General features: G+C 55.8%; 1 protein-coding gene across 1 annotated transcript; it reads left to right on the top strand.

The window, feature by feature from the left end:
* Positions 1-4,401: 4,401 nt before the first annotated feature.
* On the top strand, positions 4,402-6,042 carry PPY (pancreatic polypeptide). Its single transcript, XM_027048933.2, has 4 exons — positions 4,402-4,482; positions 5,261-5,451; positions 5,666-5,737; positions 5,891-6,042. Exons 2-4 carry the CDS (start codon positions 5,261-5,263, stop codon positions 5,913-5,915), a joined length of 288 nt encoding a protein of 95 aa, XP_026904734.1. The 5' UTR covers positions 4,402-4,482; the 3' UTR covers positions 5,916-6,042.
* The last annotated feature ends 13,104 nt before the right edge of the window (positions 6,043-19,146 follow it).

The raw sequence follows: 19,146 nt of genomic DNA, 5'->3' as shown, positions 1-19,146 counted from the left end.
GCAGGGCTGTGAGGGAAGGGTCTGTTCCAGGCCTCTCTCTGTGGCTTGTAGACAGTTTCTCTATTTCTTCACCTCGTCTTCCCTCTCTGCACATCTGTTTCTGTGTCCAAATCGCCCTTTTATTTAAACACAGCAGCTGGGGCGCCTCGGTGGCTTAGTTGGTGGGGCGTCTGACTTTGGCTCAGGTCACGATCTCACGGTTCGTGGGTTCGAGCCCCGCATCGGGCTCTGTGCTGACAGCTCAGAGCCTGGAGCCTGCTTCGGATTCTCTGTCTCCCTCTCTCCCGGCCCCTCCCCTGCTCACACTCTGTTTCTCTGTCTCTCAAAAATAAATAAATGTTAAAAAAAAATTTAGAAGAAAACAACAACACAGCAGTCATAACAGAATAGGGGTCCACCCTGCTCCGGTCTGACCTCACCTTAATTAGTCACATCTGCAATGACCCTATTTCCAAATAAGGTTGCATCCTGAGGTACCGGGAGTTAGGATTTTGACACACGAATTTGGGGGTGGGGACACCATTCAACCCATAAACGATCGTCTTTTATGACCTGGCCTCACAAGCCACATATCACCTTTCCAACTCTGTTGGTCAAAGCGGTCACAGGCCCGCCCGCATTCGAGAAGAGGGGACACGGACCCCACTGTAGAACTACACACGGGATAGGAGGTATTTCTGTGGTCATTTTTGCTACAATCTGCCTTGGGACCCCACGCTCACTCCTAGAAACAGAGCAGCACGAGACACGTAAACGCGCGTCTCATTGGTTAACACTTAGTCACGTGACCCCACCTCACCGGGAGAGCAACCCAGGAGAGGTCTTCAGCTGGGTGGCCCTGTGCCCAGCTCAAGCTCTTTTATTATTATCTTTATTTAAAAAAAAAATTTGTTTAGCGTTTATTTTAGGGGCGGGGGGCGGGGATGCAGAGAATCCGAAGCGGGCTCTACCCCTTCAGGGCAAGGCCCGATGTGGGGCCTGAACTCACCAACTCGTGAGATCACGACCTGAGCGGAAGTCAGGCGCTCAACCCACTGAGCCACCCAGGCGCCCCTCAGGCTCTTTTATGGAAGGCAGCTGTCCTGGTCACTATACCACCAACGCCCCCAAGCTCTTCTGTGATGGAAAGAGGAGAGAGTGAGTATTGGGGCAACTCGTGTTATCTGTTACAAACACGATCTCCTTTGAACACCGTCTGGAAATCATCTGGGTCCATCTCTTCATCAAGCAGGTGGGAATCCTGAGAGTCTGAATCTGAGCTGTCACACGGGGCTCTCCCCCACGACTCCTTCAACGGCAGGGAGCCCATAGCTGGTGCAGGGGCCTCTGAGACGAAAGACCTGGATTCGCGTCTCGTCTGCCATTAGCAGCCGTGTGACCTCGGCCTCGTCATCTCATTTCCCTGCACACATTTCTTCACCGGTCATTCGGGGAGACTTACACCTTGAACGATAATAGTGACAGTTCGCTACTTTAAGGGGACTCAGAGAGGTTATGTACTTTGCCAAAGGTCACACAGCTGGTGGGTGGTGGAGCTCGTGAGGAGTAACTACAGCCCAGGTCAGCTGGGCACAGCCTGGCACAGGCTTATTAACACCCTCTGTTATCCTTCACTCTTCTCCTCCACTTCTAATGCTTCTCCCAACTGCTGTGATAACTCTCCCTTCCAACTACCCCAAGGGAAAATCCCCTTCCTTCCCCATCCAGCCCCCGCTTTCGGAAAAATCTAGGCTGACGAGGATAGGATTTATATTTGCAGGTGCTGTGGGCAGGGAGGGGAAAATACTGAATTCTGTGCGGCAGGGCCCTGGGTGCAGTTGGAGTCTCCCGGGGGGAGAAAAATGGGGGGCAGAGTCCAAGCTCCAAATGGGTGACCTGAGCCCCTAGTCGGGCCTGAGTTGATTTCGAGGGCGTGGGAAGCGGGCTCAAGGCGTGTGCGGGTGTGTGTGTGACAGCTATCTTCAGCCTAAGGGTTTCTCCAGGGAAGAGGGGACCCCCTGGGTTCCTGGCATCTGGGGGCAGCCGCCTTTCCGCACCTTTGCTGCGACCACCCAGTGCGGGAAAGAGGCATTGGCCTAAGAGCTGGGCCAGGCCGCTTTGGAGGCAGCCTTGGGACAGGTGGTCATGGAGGATGTGAGGCTTGACAAATTGCTGCCCTTGCGGTCCTGTCGCCTATGTGGGGACCCCCCATCCCGCTTGCGACCGCGCCCTCGGCCTCACCCTGGGACCCCACGTGTTCCTGGGGTGTTCCTCGCCTAGTTTCAGCCGAGCCCTCACCCCACCCCCAACGCTGCCCAGTGGCCATCCTCCCCGTCCTAGAGGGCATGGGGGTGGGCAGGCGGAGAGGGGGGTTTTCATCTTCCTTCAGTCTGCCTGCCGGGAAGTACTCGGGGCCTCCTCTAAGCAGGGCTCCACAGCAGCCTTTGGGCCTATGAAGACGAGTGAGAAGCGTAGCTCAGTTCTGGAAGTGGCCATACAGCTCAGAAAGCACATCCACAGCCTCTTTCTCTTTGTCCCAACACCCCGGAGAGGACCCAGAAGGGGAATCTGTTGTTCGCAAAGGAGAAAAATGAAAGCTATAGGTTCGGTTGACATGGTGGAATACACGTCATTTCGTAGGCACAAGACACAGCTCTACATGGCTCTGGCACTCAGGTCAATCCCCAGATCTACCCTCTGTCGGAAGGGGCTCCGTCCTGACGGGGGTAATGGCAAACAGGTCCCACCAGGCTGTGATCTGGCGGGAGGCCAGGCCCTCCGAACTAGGGTTGGAGCCTGGCGCCCCCTGGTGGCACAATGCAGCCTCTGCCGCCTCGCCACCCTCCTTTTGCAAAGTGGGCCCCAGGGCCAGGGCTTGCCCAAACAGACGCACCTCCCAATTTGCTTTTGGGATGTAAGCTGTCGTCTGGTGAAGCATTATTGTTCTTCTTGTTACCAGAAATCAGAAATGAGAAAAACAAGGGGCGCCTGGGTGGCTCGGTCAGTTAAGCGTCAGACTCTTGGTTTCAGCTCGGGTCATGATCCCAGGGTGGTTGGTGAATTCGAGCCCCGCTTGGGGCTCCACGCTGCCAGTGTGGAGCCTACTTGGGATTCTCTCTCTCTGCCCCTCCCCCACTAGCTCGCTAGCGCGCTCTCTCTCCCTCTCGGAATAAATAAAAACTTAAAAATAAACAAACAAAAGAATTGAGAGAAACAAGGCAGAACACTGACATTTACTGAGATTTGCTTTTTTATCCTCACTGTCTTGCGGAAAATCAAAACTCAGAGAGGCGGAAAAAGGACTCTTGCCCAGGCTCACACCAAGCCAACGGCAGAGCCAGGATGTGAACGTCCCGGTAACCAGCCAGTTACTGCTCCTGGGCCTGAGCTGGGGAGGGGGCTAGGGTTGAGGGAGGGGCGCTTGGTAGGGCAGACCCAGCGGCTCCTGGGGGGGGGGGGGTGCAGGTGAGGCGGCACAGCTGGGATCGTGGGGTGGGGATTCTAAGCCAGAACTTGAGTCTTACGCAGCTGTGTGGTCTCGGGCAGGTGTCTTCACCTCTGTGAGCCTCACACTTCTTGGCCAAAAAGTGGCCAATTATAACGATACTTTGACAGCCCCGCTTAGGAAAAAGGAGTCCAGATTTTGGAGTCAGGCGTTGTGTTAAACTCTGGATTTGCCAAGGACGAGTTACGTGGCCTGAGGCTAGTTACTTAGTATCTCTGAGTTGGTTTCTGAGTCCGTGCGAGGAGTTGTCGCAAGGACTCGGTGAGTTGATGGGGCTTGGAGCACGCTGGAAAATTCAAGGCTTTGCAGATGATGCTGGTTTCATCAGTGGCTTGGAAAGGAGCTCTGGGAAATGGGTCTGGCACCCGATCCCCCCACGCCAGTTCCCCCGACCCCAGTCATATCGGTTCTCAGGTTCACCCTACACACCAGCGGGGAGAAGGTTCCGCCCTGCCTGGGTCCCCACTCCTTCCCACACTGTCTAGTTACCTCAGGCAGCCGCCTTGTTCCCCCTTTGTTCTCCTCACAACCTGGAAAGGAAGTCCAGACTCGGTCCTGGAGTCTCCCACCCAGAGCCTCAATCTTAGGCCCCCGAGGGATTTCATCTGAGGATCCCAGTTAATCCCCAGGAGGCCTGAGGGGCTGTCCCAAGGCCTACGACCAGAGCCTTTCAGTCATCCTGAGGTCCTAGAACCCACGTCCTCCTGGAACCAAGCCTGTGATGGTGCCTGGGCGGGGGCCCACGGGAGACTTACCGTGGTTCACTTTTACCTGTTATGCGGCTGGCCTGGCACCCACAACACTGCCCTGGCCCCCTCCCGGCCCTGGCGTTGTGGGTACCAGGGAGACGGTGGGAGGAGGGGTGAGGGCAGGGGAGTGAGAGAGGCTGACAGGAGGCGGGGACTCTGGGGGGCTGAGGACTATAAAAGGGTACGGCTGAGGGGCCCGGGCACCCTTTGGCTTGAGGCAGGCGTGCGCGTGCGCACTCAGGACTCAGGGTAAGCGGTCTCAGCCGGGGTGGGGGCCAGCCTCTGCAGACTCCTTGGGCCTCGGGCCTGGGATGGGGGAAGGACTTGATGCCTTGCAGAGCAGGGGTGGGTGTCGGGGGTTCTGAGGTCCTGCTTGGAGTGGGCTCTACACCTGGACGAATCTGCCACCCTGGAAGAGCTGTCTGCTGACCAGAAGGCAGAAAACGTGTGCGGGGAGTGGGTGGTGGCCACGCACACAAATGTGCGTGACCATGACCTCGGGGGGGGGGGGGGGGCAGGGTCTGAGCGTGCAACCGTGCCTATCAGCTGAGGGTGACATGGGCGACAGCGTCCTCTCCAGGAGCTGTACCTGGATGTCAACCCTGGCGGCGGAGGGGGGCGGCAGACCCACGGGCTGGGGATTTCGGTCCTTGGGTTCCCAAGTTCATTCTGTGTGCTCCCACTCGGTCGGTGAGCTGGAGCACCCCTACATCCCTCCTCGCGTCTGCCTCCTCAGAGCCACAAGGTTCTGGATGTCGTGAGTCCTGGCTCCCCTGCCCCACGTCCCCCACCTTCTCTGCCACACTTTCGACTGTGCCGAGGGCCTGGCTGAGCTCCGGCTGCTGGGCAGGTGGTGACCTGGCTGTCCGTGCTCCCCCGGGGCAGGGTCTAGCAGGTGGGGTGGTGGGGATCGAATAGCCCTTCACTCTGCCCCTTTGTCCCCGGGCTTGGACAAATGAGTGATGGGTCAAGGGGTCGGGCAGGTGGACTCAGCTCTGCCTCTATCCTCCTGCTCCTCGTTCCTCAGATGCCTGTCGCCCGCCGCTGCCTCTCCCTGCTGCTCCTGTCCGCCTGTGTGGCTCTGTTGCTGCAGCCACCGCTGGGTGCCCGGGGGGCCCCGCTGGAGCCGGTGTACCCGGGGGACAATGCCACGCCGGAGCAGATGGCCCAGTATGCGGCCGAGCTCCGCAGATACATCAACATGCTGACCAGGCCCAGGTGTGCGCGCGAGAGAGGGAGAGAAATCCCCGTCCCCGCGGCCCTGGCCCATGAGCCCAGCCATGCTCTTGGGAAAGCAGAGCATGTCTACTGACCAGGCCTGGAGCCCTGGGCCCTGGGTGGGATGGTGCCCAAGGGTGGGCATGAGGCGGGTGGGCTGGCCCCTGGGCACAGGTCTTCCCGCCCTCTGCCTCTCCACCCCCCCACCCACCAGGTATGGGAAAAGAGACAGAGGAGAAACGCTGGACATCTTGGAGTGGGGCTCTCCCCACGCAGCTGCCCCCAGGTAGGTTTGCTTCCCTGCTGTGTGTGCCCAGATCCCCGGGGGCTGTAATGGGGGTGGGGGGAGGGGAGAACACAGGCCCAGAGTTAGCCTGACGTCTTGCGAGGGCGCAAGGACTGTCCACCCCCACTGCCATGTCCTGCCCTCTTCTCACAGGGAGCTCAGCCCGATGGACGTGTAACGCCACCGCCTGCCTCCTCTGGCTCCAAGGGCAGTGCCAGCCCAGCTCTCCCCTCTGCGCCCTTGGCAATGGCCAAAGCTTGCTCCCCGCTGCTCCTCCGCAAACTAAATAAAGCAAATCAAAGTCACAGCTTCTCTGTGTGTCTCTGTGGACCCCTGGGGGGGGCCGGGGGGGGGGGAGGAGCAGGCCGAATGCTCAGGAGAGAAAGGGGGAGGGGAGGGAGGCGAAGAGGGGAAAGGAGGGTACTGTCAATGATCCAGAAGGTCTGTGGGGTCTTCAGAGCCCTTCAGCTCCTCCTCCCCACTTCACAGAGGGGCAGGCCCAGGGGAGGCGGGGACTCCTTCAAGGCCATTCAGCAAGTCAGTGAGGCTTGAATTTTCCCATTTCAGCACTTTAGACTTTCCTGGTCAACAGTCTGATGACAGCCCTGCCCCTAAACATACCCTTTCCTCCACCAATTCTTTCCTACACCCAGGCAATAGGTGAAGTACTAATTTATACTAAAGTGTCCTTGACACGGGGTGGGGGGGGGGGTGGGCAGGGGCAACGTCCCAGCCCTGAGGAATGACTGGTGCTAAGTCATGACTGGTGCTGCATCAGGGGCATTAAGAGCCACCCTTCCCTGGACAGGTCAGAGATGTGTCACTGTGCACGTTCAATAGGAACACGGCTCATCAGGGGGCACGGGGCCCGGGAGAAGCGTGGCCGGTGGAGGGGGACTGTGACAGGGAAAGATCTGGAGATGGGGTCATGTGCAGACTGTTGGGAAAAGGAGCTTACCGTGTGCCAGGTGCATTCAACAACGCTGTGAGGGAGATACTGTTAGCCTCACTCTACGGAGGACGAAACCGAGGCTCAGAGAGGTGCAGCCGCTTATCCAAGGTCCTGCGCAGACAGCAAGCTAGTAATACAGGGCTACGGCATTGGCTATAGAATCAGATGAACTTGGGTCTGATTCCAGGATCTGCCACTTTCTGTCTGTGTGCTTTGGGGCAGGGCTATAACCTCTCTGAGCCTCAGATTCCTCATCTGTAGAGTGGGAAGGATGACAGGGTTGTCGTGAGCGTGATGTGAACTAACACATATAAAACACTTAGCGTGGTCCTCGACCCAGGTAAATGCTTAGTAAATGGGAGCCTTTGAGGGGCAGACTGGTTTGCAGCTCCCGGCCAACCAGCTGCATCCATGAAGCATGTAGAAAGATGAGCAGAGAGGAAACGTGTTTCAAACACGCGAAGCTGCACCTTCTGGAAGAGGGTGACGGTGAACTCCGCGTGGCTCCTGGATGGGGCTCTGGAGGGCAGGCTTTCCGTGATGAGAAGGAAGCGTCTTGGGAGGACCAGAAACTTAGAGAGAACTTGTCCTCAGAAGTAGTGAAATCCTGGTGTAGGAGCTGCTCACGCAGCTGCAGGAGGGGAGGCCGCAGGGGGAGTCGGCCTTCTGGGAGGAGGCTGGGTTAGCCGAGAGTTCCAGCCACCCCCAGGAGTCCAGTCTTCGGCTTCCACACTCTGGTTCCATGAGGCTGAGGACCCGGATTCTGCCCCAAGGAGGCCTGTACTGAGGATAAGTCTCGAGTCTTGGTGGGCCCCAGTGGCCTTCTCCAGCCCTTGCCCTTCTTGGACACCTTGAGTAGGTGGGATGGGATAGGGTGTGTGTGTGTGTGTGTGTGGCAGCTATGAGGCAAAGGCATGGCTGAAGGTGATTCTCAAACCCAAGTGGGTGGATGCGAGGGGGCCGGTTTCAGCAGAACAAAGTCTGAGTTTGGATGACGGAGGCCAAAGCCCCAGAATTTTCTCTGGCAGCTAAGGGGATAGGCTCTGAACAGGGAGAGAGGTAGACACCTCCCCGGGGCAGGAATTAGGATCCTGCTCAGGACACACTTGTGTGTTGAGAATTGTCTCAGGAGAGGTGCATCTGCTGCTGACAGCCCCTGCCCCTGCCCAGGCCTTCTGATGGCCACCAGCCCCCAGAGGAGAGTGGCACCCTGGCACCCAGCTTCTCAGGAACAGGCCCCAGGCTGGGCTCCTGCCTCTTCCTCTGCTCTGCTCATCACCAGAGGAGCTGAGGCAGACCTGCAAGGAAACACAGGACACATTCTTTACCCTGAGGGGCAGGCAAAGGCACTGCGGCTTGTTCCTGTGCCAACACAGACATCTGGGCTAGCATCAAAGCTTCTGTGTGTGTGTGGAGGGGGGGTCATGGCTGAAGCCCCTCCTTTGAGGTTGCTGGGACGGGCTCCCCTCACCTCTGCTCGCCCTCTAATTAGAGCCCCCTCTAATGGTGCATGTGTGTAAGGTGAGGGCAGGTGGCTGGGCTGCAGGGAGAAGGCGGGGAAGAACCGCAGGGGAGTCTTTTTCACTCGCAGTAGGCGCTTCAGGGTCCCCTCTCCCCCTTGAAGGACAGGTCCCCTTCAGCCTATGGCCCCCAGAAGTCACCAAAGCCGTAGAAAGATTTCTCTTTATTGTTCTCACTGGGGGTGGGGGAGGTGGGCAGGTAGGAGTTAAGGCTCCTCGCGGAATATAAAGAGGGTCGGCGGGCGAGGAGACTTGAGCCAGGCATCTAGAGGTCAAGGCCCGGCCTGGAGAAGGAAGTCCCTGCGGCCCCGGTATCCCCGCCCCCACCCCAGGGGCTTCCTCTCCCTCCAGCCCAACCTGCCCCCAGTTCTGCAGCTCCCGATCGATCCATCGATCGATCGGTGCCAGCCTGCCCAGGCTCTCCTACCTGGGGCCCTGGGAGGAGGTCAGTGGTTAGGGTTTTCCGGTGTTCTGTTGGGGAGGTTTCCTAGCATTCTCTGGTAGCGGTTTCACGGTGTTTGCTGGTGGACTTTTTGTGGTGTTCGCGGCATTCTTGGGGTTTTGAACGTTTTTCGATTTCTTGGGGTCCTTAGACTTCACGCTGGGGAACATACGTCTTTGCACAGATCACGGGGAGGCCAGGAGCGGTGGGTGGGGGTGCGGGTGGCGTCCGTTTCCTCCCCCACCCCCACGCCCTCCGTCCTCCCTCCCGCTCTTCCCCCCCCCCCCCCGCCCACCTGCTGTTGAAGAGCTTCTCCAGCTACTTGTTGAAGTGGGCGAAGTTGGAGAGCCAATCGGCCGCCCTGGGCCCGGGGGGCTGCGGCAGCCGCAGTTCCTCGCCCAGGGCGCCCCGGGGCCGCAGCAGCAGCAGCAGCGGCACCAGGCACACCAGGACCAGTGCGCACGCGCAGCGCAGAGAAGGCGTCTGGCGGGGGGGGGGGGGGGGGTGGCAGACAGAGCCGCGGGGGAGGGGCGTGTCACGTGACGCCCACGCGGGGGGCCCCGTGGCCGGGTGGGCGAGCCCCGCGCCCCGCGCCGGCGCTCAAGCTCAGCGGCGCGTCTGTCTCTGGGACGCACACAGGCGCGCGAGGCCGTCAGGGACATCCCGGTGCCCAGGTGTCCCGACCGAGAGGGGCGCAGCTGGACCCGCAGTGATGCGTCTGCGCGCGCAAAGCACCGGGGAAACGCGGCTGGCGGGGATGAACCGGGACGCGCGCCCTCGGATGGACCGGGAGGACTGCGTGGAGCCAGCGGTCAGCTCCCCCCTCCAACCTCTCTTTCTCTCTCTCTCTCTCTCTGTCTCTCTCTCGCCTCCTTGCTGTTCCTCAAAAATGCCAGACAGGCCGTTCTCCAGGGCCTGGAAGAAGTCCTCCAGGGGTCCGCAGGGCCAACTTCCTCCCCGCCTCGGGCATCAGCTCAAAATCAACCTCCTAAATGGGTCCTACCCCTGTTTACAATTGCAGCCCATCCCTTCATCTGGTTCTACTTTCCCCCTCCATTTCACCTTTAACCTTTATATTCTGTGCTTTTAAAAATTGTATTCATCTCTCCCAAGAGGCACGCCCCGCCCCCGGCCAGTGGAAGCACCATCACCCCTGGGCCTTTTGCCTGTTTTGCTCACGGATGTAGCACAAGCACCTAGAACAGTGCCTGACGCTTCGCAGGTGCTCAATAAAACATGTTACGTGAATGCCTAATGTGGCCACATCCTGGAAAGCCCGCCCGGGGATCCCCACGCATGCCCCCAGCTGTGCACGGAGAATTTTGTGCTGGCGACCCACGCGCCCGTCTGGTGACTCACAGACTGTGATGCCCATTCACTTAATACACACCCTCCAGGGCCTCTGGGACCCTCAGCCCTCTCTTGACCAGGCACGCCCCTCATCCTCCCTGCCCAAAGCAGGGGCAGGAGACCCTGGCAGCTGTTCTGGCCATCAGATTGGCAGAAGGGGCTGCCCTGGCCTCACTCCTTCATGCCCTTAGTGCCTAGGGAAGGGCCCCTGGTGCCAGCCTCCGTCCCCAAGCTCCTGGAGAGCACAGCTGACAGGGGTCCCGGACTTGGCCATCAGACATTACCATGGTTCTGGGCAGGCGCAGAGCGGCACAGCGGAACGGCATCTGTCCAGGATCCCCCGGGGCTCTTTATATCCATGCCCCCTTCCCCGCTAAGGTCCCCCCACCCCAGCTTGGCCTCCTCCCGCCCCTGTGTCTTAACCTGGGAGTTGGGAACAGGGAGAAAGCGGGGGTGGAAGCACATGGACTGCCAGCTGTCCCGACCCCGGGCACAGTTCCTGCCAGGGGCCCAGAGGTGTGGGCGGCGGAGGCGGCAGGCACTGGGGAGGAGGGTCACGTTTTGCTTCGAGTCTAAAGATTCTAGGGAGGGACAGTCTCTGGGGTTGAGAAGGGGCTGAGCTTTGCCCAGGGACTGTTCTTGGGGTTGGGAGGGGGCTGTGCTGAGAGACCAGGTGCGCTTCCCCCCCCCACCCCCCCCCCCCCACCCCAGCCGGGGCCTCAGCAGCCCTACTCCTGGCTTCAGGGCTGCTGGCAGGGGCATGGGTGAAGTTAAGGTTTCTGCCTTTAGGATTGCAAGCCCTACTGCTCATCCTGGAGATTTTCACAGCCTGTGTAGCCACCTTGGAGACCCTGATGGGAGACCTGCAGAACTTTCTAAAGTGTGGTGGGCCTTGGCTGCCTCAGTGATGAACTCAGGCCTTGAGCTGCCTCAGGTCACAGAGCTTTGGCTGTGCGGCCGTCAGGGCCCCTCTACCTGCCCAATGGTGCTGCTTTTCTGTGGCGGGGTTGTAAAAAGCGGACTGAAGCTTTTTCATGCCAGTCCCTGTCTCCCTGCTCCCCGCCCCCAGAAAGGACACAGTAGGAAGAGCAGGGCCTTCTGGGTAGGAATCCTCACTTTTTTTTTTAATTTTTTTTTTTTAACATTTATTTATTTTTGAGACAGAGAGAGACAGAGCATGAACGGGGGAGGGGCAGAGAGAGAGAGAGACACAGAATCAGAAGCAGGCTCCAGGCTCTGAGCCATCAGCCCAGAGCCCGACGTGGGGCTCGAACTCACGGACCGCGAGATCGTGACCTGAGCCGAAGTCGGATGCTCAACCGACTGAGCCACCCAGGCGCCCCAGGAATCCTCACTTTACCACTTCCTGGCCATGTGACCCTGATTAAGGGGCATTATCTCCCCTGAGCCTCCGCATCCTCACCTGTGAAATGGAGCTGACCACACCTATAGCCTTGGGGTTGTTGTGAGCAGTTGAGTAGGATGATGTCGCTGAAGCCCTTGGGCAGCTTCTGGCACACAATGATGTGAGCCCCTCCACTCAGGGACGCACCCTCTGCCCCCATCCTCACTTCTCCCTTGGGGGAAGGAATGAGAAACTCAATGTCAATGTCACCGAAGTTTCTGCGATGGTTCAGCAGCCAAGTGAGACGGGACTGCGTTCCCACAGAGCCAAGACTCTCAAGAAAAAGAAATGAGGCTCCTATGATAAAATTCCATAGTGCAGATTGGGAGGAGAGATGTAGATATCAGTGTAGATATCAAATGTAGGTATCAGATGTAGATATCAAATCCCAACAAATGGACCATATATATATTTAAGTTAGTTTATTTTGAGAGAGAGAGAGAGAGAGAGAGAGAGAGAGAGATAGCATGCCCTTCCTCAAGCGAGGGCAGAGCAGAGAGAGACTCCCAAGTAGTGGCTCGAACTCACGAACCGTGAGATCATGACCTGAGCCAAAATCAAGAGTTGGATGCTTAACTGGCTGGCCACCCGGGTGCTCACAAACAGGCTATCTTTTATTTCATCTAGGCACAAGCCCACTGTTGATGACCCCGTGCCTGAAAGAGCTCAAATGATGTGTCCTCGTACAGCCTTGGCTTTGAGGACCCAAACTGCCCTTACAAACCCCAGGGCTTTCACTCTCAGTCCCTCACTCTTCTCCACTCACTCACTCATTCCAGGAACTGTCACGTTTCTGAGGGATGGTGTTCCTCTACCCTCCTTCCTGGCAGAAGAAGAGAAAATGCTTGATGGGGTGAGCAGGCTGGGGAAGGAGGCAGAAAGCACTGAATATTATTATCACAAGCACAAAATATTATCACAGTCCTCATAGCCCTGCCTAGTATCTTATCTATTTATTTACTAATAACTGATAATCACTGCAGTTGCTCAGTTCCGGGTACCGGGAGAAGCACTCTGATGCGGCGTCTCTAATTTCAGTGACGCCTGCAGGCATCATCAACTGCTTTTGCGTTTGAGGAAACGGACTCAGAGAAGTTATGAGACTACCCAAGGCTAGTGGGGCTGAGACGCAAGCTCAGGACTGTCTCAGATCTGGAGAAGCGGTCCCAGCTTCTTGGAAAGCCACCCTGTCTCTGTCCCTCGGGATTCAGGCCATCTGCAGTTTGGAGTTCCCCTCGATCACTTCTCAGTCCATTGGCCTGTCAGCTACTCCTGACTCTGAGTGGGGTTTCTCGCCATGCTCTGCGCCCCCTCCCCCCTTTCCATTCTCCCTCCATCTGCTTGGCTCTGTTTCTCCTAGACGCCTTTTTGAGTAAACTCTTCCCTGTTCCTCCAGGTCTGGTGGTCAAGACACAGGCACTGGTATCAGAATGACCTGGGTTCCAAGCCTGGCATAATCGCTCGTTGGCTGCGTGTCCCTAGACAAGTCGCTTTGCTTCTCTGATCATGGTGTCCTCAGCTACGGGGGAAACACCAGGGCTAGGTCATGGGGCTATTGGGAGACGAAGCTGAGAGAAGGATTCTCAGGCTTCCGGCCCCAAGTCTTCCTTGAATTTTGTGAGTTGTCCCAGGACCCTTCAGAGAACCCCCCTCTTTTGCTTCATCTGGTCTTAAATCGGATTTTTACTTGCTACTGAGCCAAACCAAAGCAAACTGAAAAAAAAAAACAAAAAAAAAAAACTTTGGCTAACAAGCCTTCCATTATTTCCTGGATTAAACCCAAACTTCTTAGCGTGACGTTTGAGGTCGCTCACAATGTGACCACAGCCCACTTAAAAAAACACACAAAGCCTTCAAACACAATTTTATAGGAGTATAATTTAAACACAATAAAATTCGCCTATTTGAAGTGTACAGGCGGATGAGTTTTGACAAATGTGTAACCACCCCCACAGTCAAGACACAGAACATTTCCATCGCCTGAGCTGGTTCGCTCCTGCCCCTTTCCAGTTCATCTGGCCCCAAATGACTAGTGATTTGATCTCTATAGATTAGTTTTGCCTGTTTCCGACTTCGTATAAATGGCATCAGTCTGTTCTTTTTGTCTGGCTTCTTCCACTCAGCATAACGTTTTTGACATTCTCTTGTATTGCCAGGCACATCGGCCATTTGTTTTTTTTATTGCTGAGTAGAATTGTCCCTGGATGAGGATGTACCGACCATCGGTTTATCATTCCCCTGTCCTGGAAGTTGGCTTTTCCACCCACTCTCTTTAGCCACATCACCTGCTCGTGGGCAGATTCTTCCCTCAACGTACCTGTCCGACCCTCCGCCTGTTAAGACTCCAGTGGCCTCCCGAACAGCTCTGCACTTTCGTACCCCAGCCCTTGCTTGTCCCTTCTATCTGGAATGAGCGTCTTCCACTCTTCTGCCCAGCACAGTCCCCGGTGGGACTCCCTTCTGGCCGTTCTTTTTCTGCAAAGCCTCCCCCGTCCCCTCCCTGCCCTACCCTGGGGTCCTTGGCTCCTCTGCAGAGAGGATATCCGGATATCGAGAGGCAGATATCCACTAACTAGCCTGGCAGTCCTCACCCGTCCGCACGCCAGGCCCCATCGTCTGATGATGATCCCTTACCTATTCCCACCCTTGGCTGTACACTGGAATGACCCGGAGGACTTTCCAACTACCACTATACGGTCCTGCCCCCAGAGTCCGCACCGTGTAATCGATCACCCACCTGATGGTAGGCAGGGCTTTAGGTGCTGGAGTTACAGTAGTCAATGAGATATAGTCACTATCTTCAAAGAACCTCACAGTAGTGGGAGTAGGTACTTCTCGAATGGACTAGTTAATAGTTCAAGAACGATCTACCAAGATGCCACCTCTTGGAAATCCCTGTTGGGGACTTGGGGCCGGAAGCCTGAGGGTTTTGGGGGGCGCCTGGGTGCTCAGTCGGTTAGGCGTCTGACTTCCGCTCAGGTCACGATCTCATGGTTCGTGAGTTCGAGCCCCGCGTCGGGCTCTGTGCTGACAGCTCAGAGCCTGGAGCCTGCTTCGGATTCTGTGTCTCTCTCTGTCGCTGCCCCTCCCCCACTCATGCTCTGTCTCTCTCCTTAAAAAATAAATTAAAACATTTTTTAAAAATTAAAAAAAAAAGAGAGAGAAAGTTATTAGCCCCTTTATGAGCAGAGTGGGAAGTTGTCAGCTTGGATACATATTTTGATGGAGTGGGAAGGGAATTCAGGAAACGGATTCCAATTCCCAAACCTCCCATTTTGTAGATGAGAAAAGCCAAGGCCAAGTAGCCAGGTTTTCTGCACTCGAGGAGGAAGGGGGTCTCTAAAAGCCAGAAGGTTCTTGCCTTAGGGCTTCACTGCTAGCCACTCTTGAGAACTGCTCAGCTGTTCTCAAGCCCAGGGTCGGATGCCAAGTTAATAAAAGATTTAGGACCCACTCGCCAAAGTATTTTAATCAAGCCTAGACAACTTCAAGATTACTTTAAGCTGTGACGGGTAACAGCGAAGGGTTAGCTAGAAAGACTACAAATTGTGTCTAGAAGTTAATTTCTTGTAATGCTGATAATTTTATGCACTGTCTTAAATTAAGTCGCATTTAAATGTTACGTGAGTGCAGCAGTTTCTGTGAGTTGTCATATTTTTGTAGACTGGAGGACAATTTATAGAAAACTAAGCAAGTTTCTTTACTAACAAAACCTGCTGAAGCTTAGCGCTGCCCCTTGCTTGCTGTGCGATCGTGGGCAGGCAAGTCACTGAACTCGTCTAACCTTTCATGTCTTCGTCTACGAAGACATGAAAGCCAGAAATAGTACCTGTGAAGTAAGGCGCAGCATCTACGGTGGAGCCCGAGGCCGCACGACCTGGGGCCAAATCGCCGCTCCATCACCTAGCAGTGGAACGCCTCTGGGCAAATTTCTTAGTCTCTGTGGCCCCCAGTGCCTTCATCTGTAAAACGGGGTCACAGTAGTCCGCCTCTCGACGAGTTATTTTGGGGACCAAAGGCATGTATACGGGCGAAGGGACTGGGACTGTTGCGGGCCGAGGGTTCACAAACGGCTGCTGGGGTGCGGACGGTGGTTGGAGCACGGAGAGGCAGCCCTCGAGTGCAGGATGAAGCTCTGAATTATGAGTAAGCTTTCTGAAAATTAAAAGGAGGCAAATCTCAGCAGTGGGGGTGAAGTGACTAGGCAAATGCCCCAGACACAGTGGAAAGGAAAGAGCTACCCCACGTCTCCTAATTCCATACCATCTCTCCTCCTCCCCCAGGAAGCATGGAAGAGGGCCCATCATCTGGCCCAGGAAGTAGGAGGCTGGGGCACCTCGGTGCTGTCAGAGTTCAATTCTCACGGCAGGCGCTAGCGACAGCTCGGGGCAAAGCAGGCTTTGCGTGTCAGCTGTGACCCCGAAAGTGGTGACCTCAGACAGGAGAGTGCACATCGTGGGCCCAGTGTGGCTAAACCCCGATGCGGAGGGCAGGAGACAGTGGTGGTGGGGAGGCTTGGAGCTGAGCAGTTGGAGCCAAGCAGGGCTGGGGGCGAAGAGCCTTTGCTGCATGTGTCAGGGGAGGGGCAGAAAACGGATCGGGGCCTGGGGCCTCCCTGCATTCCCGGGAAGGGGCCATGGCCAGGGCATGCCCTGAGCAACATTGCCATGGTTCACAAAGCACTTTTACGTTGGTCACCCGCCCCAGTCTATACAGAGCCGGTGAGATGGATATTACCCAGCCCGGGCCAAACTGGTCTTGCCTGAAGTCTCCCAGCAAGCCGCCCTAATGATCTCCACGGCCCCCGTCCCTTCTGTCTCTGCCTCAGCCCCACTCTGCAAGTGCTCCCTTGGCCCAGGGTGTGGGTGCGTGCATGCACGCCCGCACACGCAGCCCTCTTCCAGGTCACCGATTCAAGCAGGGACACCCCTCTCTCCTTTCTTTCTGTCTCTAAACAACAACTCAAGTGCCTCACACAGCCCACAGGGCATACGTATATTCCCACTGTCTATAGCCTCCCTCCACTCTCTCCCCCTTTGGCCCCTCATCCCTGCCTGTCCAGGTCTACAGGAGCAGTCCAAGGCATAATCGGTTTACGAGGGTCTCCAGCAATGGATATTGGGTTTTGGGGCTATTGGGGTGGCTAGCAAGACTCCCTCCCACTCTTAAGGTCTGCATTGCCTTTTGCAAGCTCGTCCCCACTCTGGTGATGGGCTACTTATTCCTGGCCCCCTGATATGGTGTCCACAGCAAAGCCCTCGGCACCCTGGTAGGGGAAATGGAGGAAGAAGAGGAGAAGAGAAGTGGATGGCACAGACAGGGCTGGGCAAGGTGCCACCAATGGTTGTGTGGGCAGCAGGAAGAGGACCCACAATCCATACCAAATACCTGGGGATCCAGAAGCCCTGGGACGTCCCATGCCCTGGAGGACCTGAGGTCAGTTATGGGCACACCAGATATCCAGAGGCAGAGACTAAACATCCACTGCCCAGAGGGCACCTTGCTAGAGCCTCTTCGACCCAGACCCAAAGGGGAACATTTTCGGAGCACTTTCTGTGTGCCTTGCATTGTGGCAGCCACTTTACATCTGTCCTCTCCCAAGGTGGAGGCTGTTATGCCCATTGCACACATGAAAAAAATTGAGACCCAGAGAGGTAACTGGCCTGGGACACACACATCACCCACATATATATATATGCAGTGAGAGTTTCAAACTTGTTTGTTTGTTTGTTTGTTTCTCTATTTATTTATTTTATTGAGAGATATAGCCAATAGGAAAGATTTCTAGAACAAGACTGGCAAGTTGCAGCGGTGGGAGGTGAGAAGTTGAAGCAGGTGGGTGTAGACAGACTTGGGATAGCTGTTGGCGGCCCCTGCTGGCCATTATCGGGAGTGTAACATCACTCTACACCGCGCGAGAGCTGCCTGAAACTCACAACAGCCGCTCTCAGTGTCCTGATTCCCAAAGCCCCGGGATGAACATCCACCAGAGGAAAGCCTTGATTTTAGGGGAAGCAGAGACACTGCCTGCACCCTTGTGACCTGCGGAGGCTGGGAGACCGAACTAATTACAGACCACAGAGAAGACTCTATCCCTCTCGCCCTTTCCCCCTTTTCCCAGCACGGTGGGCAGCCACTGACTGGCATGGGATGCGTTGTGAACCTCTCCAACCGGCTTCCCTCTCAGCTACTCTATCTCCCACCAGTAGTACCTCTCATTCCTTGGGGACCGCTTACTGCACCTCTGTTATGACATTCAACTATACCACCAGGCACCCCCCGCCTCCCCGATCTCCACCCCAGTCTGTGAGCTCCAGGAGATCAGGAGTCACTGAACCTGGCATCCAAGCTGGCATCTGACTCGGTATGATGGAAGCTGGCCCCTTGTCTGAAACAGAATAGGAGCATCCTACCCTGCATCAAGAAATTCTTCTCCCCACACCAGAACCTCACCGGGCTGTTGTGAGAATCAGCTTATCAGTTGTAAGGTCCTAAAAAGATGTGAGGGGCTGGCATTCTGTAAGTCCCTTTTAGAAAGATACTTGTTGACTGACTACTGGGGTGTGTATGTGGGGGAAAGCAGCTGGTAAAAATAACAAATTGGGCTCCACCTCCCTCGTGGGCCAGAGTCTGGGATTCCACCTTGTCTTGGGGATCCTGAATGGAATTGAAGGTTTGTTATGGGTTGCTATGGCATAATAGCTGCCTGATTGAAAAGAAGTAAGTAATATTTCGGAGGGATTCAAGATCCTTCCACTTCCCAACCAAATGCAATGAGCTGAGTGATTCTCTCCACTTCCCAACCAAATGCAATGAGACGTGGACAGGTGATGGTGGAGGGTAGCCTTCATAATGGGAAGGGGACTTTTTTTCTGAGTTGAATTAGGAGGATCTTCTGGTTTGAGGGCTGAGGAGGGGGTTGACAACTGTGCTCCAGCAAGCTTCTGGTTGGCAACTGAAGCCTGCAATTCCAGTCTTCACCATCTGGGGTCGCTAACTACCTTTCTTCTCCTCCCTCAGTAAGCGTGGAGAGCATGGATGCTCATGGCTTTCAGCAGAGTTTGGCCTGGTGTTATGCCTTTTCCCTATACCTATATAACCAAGAGCCCTCCAGAGCTCATCGGGGTGAACTGAGTCTCTTGGGGCCCTGGGGCCAGTCTCCTGCTCCCTGGATGGAATCGCAAGTCAAGCCCATTTCTGAGATTTCCAAGCAAGATTCCAGGATGTAGTCCATTTCTCTCTCTCTCTCTCTCATTTAAAATGTTTATCTTGAGAGCGAGAGCGTGCACGTGCAAGTCAGGGACCGGCAGAGAGAGAGAGGGGGAGAAAAAAAAAAAAAAAAAAAAAAAAAGAATCCCAAGCTAGCTGTCAGCGCAGAGCTGACTTGGGGCTTGATCTCACATGAGATCATGACTTGAGCTGAAATCAAGAAGCAGAGACTTAACGGACTGAGCACCCAGGCACCCCTTTCTTTCTTTCTTCTTTAAGATTTTTTAAAAAATAATTTTGACACTCAAAGTGGGACTTAAACTTCCAACCCAGAGATCAAGAGCCGCAAGCGCCACCACGGAGACAGCCAGGAGCTTCGTTCCATTTCTGACATTAGGATCCCAGCTAGCAAGAAAGAGGGATAATCTCTGCATATTCCGGAAGGCAATTGGAGGGGGTGGGAGAACACTGAAGTCAGAAAGGTACCGTGGCTGGCCCCAAATGCTCAGCCCTTTGAACCAAGGATGGTCT

Source organism: Acinonyx jubatus, chromosome E1, assembly GCF_027475565.1.
Source record: "Acinonyx jubatus isolate Ajub_Pintada_27869175 chromosome E1, VMU_Ajub_asm_v1.0, whole genome shotgun sequence".
NCBI classification, from domain to species: domain Eukaryota; kingdom Metazoa; phylum Chordata; class Mammalia; order Carnivora; family Felidae; genus Acinonyx; species Acinonyx jubatus.
Note: the sequence above shows the minus strand (reverse complement) of the source record. Positions and strands in the feature narration are given on the sequence as shown.

What these genes read in the sequence shown, in the direction of transcription:
- PPY (XM_027048933.2), top strand. Translation starts at nt 5,261, where the DNA reads ATGCCTGTCGCCCGCCGCTGCCTCTCCCTGCTGCTCCTGTCCGCCTGT. An exon ending in AACATGCTGACCAGGCCCAG is followed by an intron (nt 5,452 to 5,665) that starts GTGTGCGCGCGA and finishes CCCACCCACCAG; the next exon opens with GTATGGGAAAAGAGACAGAG. An exon ending in CCCCACGCAGCTGCCCCCAG is followed by an intron (nt 5,738 to 5,890) that starts GTAGGTTTGCTT and finishes CTCTTCTCACAG; the next exon opens with GGAGCTCAGCCCGATGGACG.